Source organism: Mustelus asterias, unplaced genomic scaffold (assembly GCF_964213995.1).
Source record: "Mustelus asterias unplaced genomic scaffold, sMusAst1.hap1.1 HAP1_SCAFFOLD_4746, whole genome shotgun sequence".
NCBI classification, from domain to species: Eukaryota; Metazoa; Chordata; class Chondrichthyes; order Carcharhiniformes; family Triakidae; genus Mustelus; species Mustelus asterias.
The window spans coordinates 1-7125 of NW_027594689.1; the positions used below are offsets into that span (position 1 = coordinate 1).

General features: G+C 49.3%; 1 protein-coding gene across 2 annotated transcripts; it reads left to right on the forward strand.

The window, feature by feature from the left end:
* The first annotated feature begins 485 nt into the window (after positions 1 to 485).
* Positions 486 to 6746, forward strand: LOC144491219 (C-C chemokine receptor type 7-like). Of its 2 annotated transcripts, none has more exons than XM_078208895.1 (2): positions 486 to 2284; positions 2732 to 6746. In XM_078208895.1, the coding sequence occupies exon 1, from the start codon at positions 505 to 507 to the stop codon at positions 1591 to 1593; it is 1089 nt and encodes a 362-aa protein (XP_078065021.1). In that variant the 5' UTR covers positions 486 to 504; the 3' UTR covers positions 1594 to 2284; positions 2732 to 6746. The 2 variants fall into 2 exon arrangements, with proteins under 2 accessions (XP_078065021.1, XP_078065022.1); XM_078208896.1 differs by having other exon boundaries at positions 2764 to 6746.
* Positions 6747 to 7125: the final 379 nt, after the last annotated feature.

A 7125-nucleotide genomic window follows, 5' to 3' on the forward strand; every position in this document is an offset into this window, starting at 1 on the left:
CACTGACTCTCACTGGGATACATTTCCACACACACTGACTCTCACTGGGGTACAGTTCCACACACACTGACTCACTGGGGTACAGTTCCACACACTGACTCTCACTGGGATACAGTTCCACACACACTGACTCACTGGGATACAGTTCCACACACACTGACTCTCACTGGGGTACAGTTCCACACACACTGACTCTCACTGGGATACAGTTCCACACACACTGACTCTCACTGGGGTACAGTTCCACACACACTGACTCTCACTGGGGTACAGTTCCACACACACTGACCCTCACTGGTCTGTAGATCTATGGGAAGTTGATGAAGTTCTTTGAGAAGTTATGGTTGGCTCTGATTGGTGGATTTTGCTCTTTGCCTTTCTGTCTGTCACTGTCTCATTGAGAGGGCGGGTTGTGCTTTCTGCAGTTGTTGGTTAATCTGATGTGCGAGTATTTTGAACAGCCTGTGTTTTCTCTTCCAGCTGAGTTTGTGCACCGAGGAGCCCATGTTAGGGATGACTGCCCCCTTGAGCACCACCTCTGATTATGACTACTCGTCTGTGGAGGTGGCTGAGGTGGACTATGACGAGTTTGTCGAGCAGTGTCAAAAGGAGGATGTTCGGTCTTTCCGCCAATCCTTCCTCCCTCCCATGTATGCAGTAATCACCGTGCTGGGCTTCCTCGGAAACAGCCTGGTTGTCATCACCTACATCTACTTCAAGCGGCTGAGGACAATGACTGATGTTTACCTGCTGAACCTGGCTTTAGCTGACCTCCTGTTCCTCTTCACCCTGCCCTTCTGGGCGGTGAGTGTGGTCAAGCAGTGGATCTTTGGCCAGGTGATGTGTAAGACTGTGTATGGGCTGTACCGGCTCAGCTTTTTCAGTGGGATGCTCTTGCTCATGTGTATCAGCATTGACAGATACTTCTCCATCGTGCGTGCTGCCTCAGCGCACCGACACCGCTCCAAGGCAGTTTACTGCAGCAAGATAGTGTCGGTGTGTGTCTGGCTCTTCTCTCTGTTGCTGTCCCTGCCTGAGTTCCTCTACAGTGACCAGAAGCCCAGTGGCAGCGGGATGCTGTGTAAAATGAATCTGGACAACAGCACGATTGTGTTCACCGCGGGCACACAGTTAGCGGTGGGGTTCTTCATTCCTCTGATGGTGATGCTTTTCTGCTATTGTGTGATCATCAAAACCCTGCTGCTGGCCAGGAATTTTGAGAAGAACAAAGCCATCAAGGTGATCATTGCAGTGGTGCTGGTCTTCCTCTTGTTCCAATTGCCCTATAACAGTGTTATGCTGATAGACACCATCAATGATGTGAACGCCACTGTCACCAACTGCGACTTCAGCAAGCGGATGAATATTGCCATCGATGTGACCAAGAGCTTGGCCTATGTGAGGTGCTGCCTCAACCCTTTCCTGTACGCTTTCATTGGGGTGAAGTTCCGCCACGACTTGCTGAAGCTGATGAAGGAATTGGGCTGCATGAGCAGCGAGAAGCTGTTGAAATACACCCATGTTAAAGCCTGGAGCAGCAAGAGGGGCTCCATTGCTACTGACACCGACAGCACCACCACCTTCTCACCCTGATAGCTCACCACCAACTCACTCCAGCCTCTCCTCGCCTGGACAGTCACACAGAGCGGGGCAAAAGCTTCCCAAAACAAGGAGAGGTTTCCCTGAAATGTGAACATGTCCTGGAAGCAGCCCCACTTTAGCTTCCTTTCTCATTCAGACAGTAATCCCACCAGCGCCATGTCCACAAATCGCTGCTGCACTCACCGACCGGCCACTTCCAACTCCAAATCTTCCTGAACACACGGAAGGATTCGTCACTCTCACTGACTCCAGATTTAATCTCAGTGTCTCTGCACACTTTGTCAGCTTTCACAGGCTGGCTGTGGGGTTAACAGACTTGGCAACTTGCTGGTGTTACACAGTCCGCCTATTTCCTGTGACAGACACTGAATCTCCCTCTTACCGCCCTGCCGAACAATTCGGAATCAACATCCTGGCCACACATCCAGTCCAATGTCCTTAACAAATGAGAATATTCTTCATCAGAGATCTCCCAACACACTTTGTCAAATATATTTTGTGTCTTCCTTGTTCCAGATCGCTGCTGTATTGTGTGTGAACAATCATAAAAACATCCCCTCCCTTCAAGCTGCACCATTCACTGAGATTCAGTGATATTGGCACATTCTGATCCAACAATTATCAGACCTCAACTGTGAGTGAGTGCTTAAACTGAGTGAGTGTCTGTGGAACCCATACCCCAGTGAGAGTCAGTGTGTGTGGAACTGTACCCCAGTGAGAGTCAGTGTGTGGAACTGTACCCCAGTGAGAGTCAGTGTGTGTGGAACTGTATCCCAGTGAGAGTCAGTGTGTGGGGAACTGTATCCCAGTGAGAGTCAGTGTGTGTGGAACTGTATCCCAGTGAGAGTCAGTGTGTGGGGAACTGTATCCCAGTGAGAGTCAGTGTGTGTGGAACTGTATCCCAGTGAGAGTCAGTGTGTGTGGAACTGTATCCCAGTGAGAGTCAGTGTGTGTGGAACTGCACCCCAGTGAGAGTCAGTGTGTGTGGAACTGTATCCCAGTGAGAGTCAGTGTGTGTGGAACTGTATCCCAGTGAGAGTCAGTGTGTGTGGAACTGTATCCCAGTGAGAGTCAGTGTGTGTGGAACTGTATCCCAGTGAGAGTCAGTGTGTGTGGAACTGTACCCCAGTGAGAGTCAGTGTGTGTGGAACTGTACCCCAGTGAGAGTCAGTGTGTGTGGAACCCGTACCCCAGTGAGAGTCAGTGTGTGTGGAACTGTATCCCAGTGAGAGTCAGTGTGTGTGGAACTGTATCCCAGTGAGAGTCAGTGTGTGTGGAACTGTACCCCAGTGAGAGTCAGTGTGTGTGGAACTGTATCCCAGTGAGAGTCAGTGTGTGGAACTGTACCCCAGTGAGAGTCAGTGTGTGTGGAACTGTACCCCAGTGAGAGTCAGTGTGTGTGGAACTGTATCCCAGTGAGAGTCAGTGTGTGTGGAACCCGTACCCCAGTGAGAGTCAGTGTGTGGGGAACTGTATCCCAGTGAGAGTCAGTGTGTGTGGAACTGTACCCCAGTGAGAGTCAGTGTGTGTGGAACTGTACCCCAGTGAGAGTCAGTGTGTGTGGAACCCGTACCCCAGTGAGAGTCAGTGTGTGTGGAACTGTATCCCAGTGAGAGTCAGTGTGTGTGGAACTGTATCCCAGTGAGAGTCAGTGTGTGTGCAACTGTACCCCAGTGAGAGTCAGTGTGTGTGGAACTGTACCCCAGTGAGAGTCAGTGTGTGTGGAACTGTATCCCAGTGAGAGTCAGTGTGTGGAACTGTACCCCAGTGAGAGTCAGTGTGTGTGGAACTGTACCCCAGTGAGAGTCAGTGTGTGTGGAACTGTATCCCAGTGAGAGTCAGTGTGTGTGGAACTGTATCCCAGTGAGAGTCAGTGTGTGGGGAACTGTATCCCAGTGAGAGTCAGTGTGTGTGGAACTGTATCCCAGTGAGAGTCAGTGTGTGTGGAACTGTACCCCAGTGAGAGTCAGTGTGTGTGGAACTGTATCCCAGTGAGAGTCAGTGTGTGTGGAACTGTATCCCAGTGAGAGTCAGTGTGTGTGGAACTGTATCCCAGTGAGAGTCAGTGTGTGTGGAACTGTATCCCAGTGAGAGTCAGTGTGTGTGGAACTGTACCCCAGTGAGAGTCAGTGTGTGTGGAACTGTATCCCAGTGAGAGTCAGTGTGTGTGGAACTGTATCCCAGTGAGAGTCAGTGTGTGTGGAAACCATATCCCAGTGAGAGTCAGTGTGTGTGGAACTGTACCCCAGTGAGAGTCAGTGTGTGTGGAACTGTATCCTAGTGAGAGTCAGTGTGTGTGCAACTGTACCCCAGTGAGAGTCAGTGTGTGTGCAACTGTACCCCAGTGAGAGTCAGTGTGTGTGAAACTGTATCCTAGTGAGAGTCAGTGTGTGTGGAACTGTACCCCAGTGAGAGTCAGTGTGTGTGGAACTGTATCCAAGTGCCATCTCTCTCCGTAATCTCTGCCCATCTCTCTCCGCGATCTCTGCCCATCTCTCTCCGTAATCTCTGCCCATCTCTCTCCGTAATCTCTGCCCATCTCTCTCCGTAATCTCTGCCCAGCTCTCTCCGTGATCTCTTGAACATTCATTGGCAGCCGTGCCTTCAGCATCTTGGGGCCCTGAGCTCTGGAGCCCCCTCCCCAAGCCTCTCCACCCTCTCTACCTCACTCTCCACCTTTAAGATACTCTCAAAACCTACCTCTTTAACCAACTTCTGCTCATCACTCTGAGTATCACCGAATGTGGCTTTCTGTGGGATATTATTGTATTTTGCTGCTGCGATATGCCTTGTGTAGGTTTAGTGTATTACCGCCCTTTATAAATGCAAATTGTTCTTTACCTGTTGTAATTTGTAGAAATTATAGTTCGAATCGACCGTCTGTGATAAAGATGCTTGTTTGGCTCCTTCTCCATGAATGTAGAACAGTTTATCATCGTGCTGCTGATACTGTTTCTGTTGGATTTTTCAGTAGAGTTAAGCAAATGTACTATTTAGTTTTTGAGCCAATATTATCCTGATTGTATTGAGGAAAGGTTTGAACATAGAAAGCCACAGCACAAACAGGCCCTTCGGCCCACAAGTTGCGCTGGAGACAATAAATATTTTTTGGAGACAATAAATATTTTTATAAAAATCAATCTCACCTTTATTGTAAAGAATTGCTTTTTTCTGGAATAAAAGATTGACTTTCCTGCTGCTGCCTCTGACATTTTCTCATTTGTTTTTTCTATTTATTTTTGAGATGTCAGTTAGATGGTGAGTTCTTAATGACCCAGCCCGAGACCTCAGAATCTGACTCCAACTCCACAGGGGACAGTGACATTGCTGTGGTGTTGGAGTCACTTACAGGGCGGGTTCTCTGGCCACACGCACCCCAAGACAGGAAATTCCCACCCCAGCTCCAAGGACCTATAAACGGTCCACCAAATATTCCGTCTCACCCGTTACAAGTCTCACGGTTGGCGAGACAGGGAATTTTAGGCCATAGATTCAAACTCCCTCCATCCCTCCAACAACACTCCCTCCATCCCTCCAACAACACTCCCTCCAAGCCTCCAACAACACTCCCTCCATCCCTCCAACAACACTCCCTCCAAGCCTCCAACAACACTCCCTCCATCCCTCCAACAACACTCCCTCCATCCCTCCAACAACACTCCCTCCATCCCTCCAACAACACTCTCTCAAAATAAGGTTGATTCACCTCTCAGTTTTGTCACATCACTGACAGGGGTACACGGTCAGGGGTACACGGACAGGGGTATACGGACAGGGGTACAGTCACAGGCGTACACTGACAGGGGTGCACGCACAAGGGTACAGTCACAGGGGTGCACTGACAGGGGTATACGGACAGGGGTATAGTCACAGTGGTACACTGACAGGGGTGCACCCACAAGGGTATAGTCACAGGGGTGCACTGACGGATACACTGACAGGGACTCACTGAGAGCAGTACAGTCACAGGGGTACACTCACTCACAGGGGTACACTCACTCGCAGGGGTACACTCACTCACGGGGGTACACTCACTCACGGGGGTACACTCACTCACGGGGGTACACTCACTCACGGGGGTACACTCACTCGCGGGGGTACACTCACTCGCAGGGGTACACTCACTCGCAGGGGTACACTCACTCGCAGGGGTACACTCACTCACAGGGTACACATAAAGGTGTACATTCGCAGGTTTATATTCCAACATGGTACATTGTACACTAGAGAACAAAACATTTTTCTGGTGTTCACATTAACATTTGTTTTCTTTCTGGGGATGTGGGTGTCGTGGGCAAGGCTGGCTTTTAATCGCCTTTCCTCCTGCCCCGAGGAGGAGGTTGTGGGACTGCCTTGAACTGTTGTGTCCTTGTGATGGTGAGGCACTCCCGGGGGGGTTAAATATGTAGCAATAACTGGTGGTAAGGATTTAAGAATATAAAATTCTGACAAATGTTTTTCCAGTTTGCTGCAGCAAACAGGGTTTCAGTCTGAGTTAGAGATCTCCCCCTGGGCTTTGGGGTGTGAGCAGATCTCAGCGATGGCCTGTCACTTGTCCATGTTCCTACAGAAACTCTCAACTCGGAAAACTGTCCCAACAAAACAAGGGGGGCATTGGATTTTTAGCAATAAGACAGCAGGTGTGAAAGTCCACACCCAGCCGGAATTTCCTGTAACTGCAAAGCAAAACCGGGAATCCTCCTCACCAGCTCCCTCAACAAACACCAATTTCACCCTCGAAGGAGTCAGGTTTCCGGGAAATGGGGCAATTTGTTACATTGCTGAATTAGTACTTCAACATTCCTCCAATCAAAACCATTAGCCGAAGGGCTGGGAATAACAGACATTGAGCATTCATCCAATGAGAGTGCAGCTGATATTGGGGACACCAGGGATCAATCAAAGGCAAAAACCCATTCCAACAAAACCAGTTCCCGTTCCCCAAGGTGCGAGGAAGAGGGGTTTTCACTGAGGATGTGTTACTGGTTGGTGTGTGAGCGCTCGCTCTGCCCACTCTCTCTGTCCCTTCATTAACGTGGCTGATGTATGACGCAGTTGATGTGATTTGGAGCGGGAATGTTCTCGACGCGAGGCCGTGGTTGGTGATGAGCAACACGAGCAGCGGCTGGAGGGAAGTCTTTGTCACCCTGTCGGGGCAGAGAGGGAGAAGCAGACTGTTAAAGACCACAGCAGGAGCTCCAAGGTATTTTATAAAGTTAGCCTGGACCCTAACATTTACAGTTGATTTTGGCATTAGGGTGAGCGTAAGGTGCTTCCTCCAGGTATGATTCCAGTGACCCACGAGGGAGCTTTTATCAAAACAAACATTATTTAAGAACACAGTTACAATATAACAAAAATAATTAACATAACTTTTACCAATTAACCATTTAAACAAAGTATAATTCTTAACAGCTAGCTATCTCGACTGTTCCAATGTAGTAGGATCCCCCATAGATATGTATCCCTTCTTTAGAACGAATTAGCACAGAAACCAAAGATGCTTACACAGGTGCTAGATTT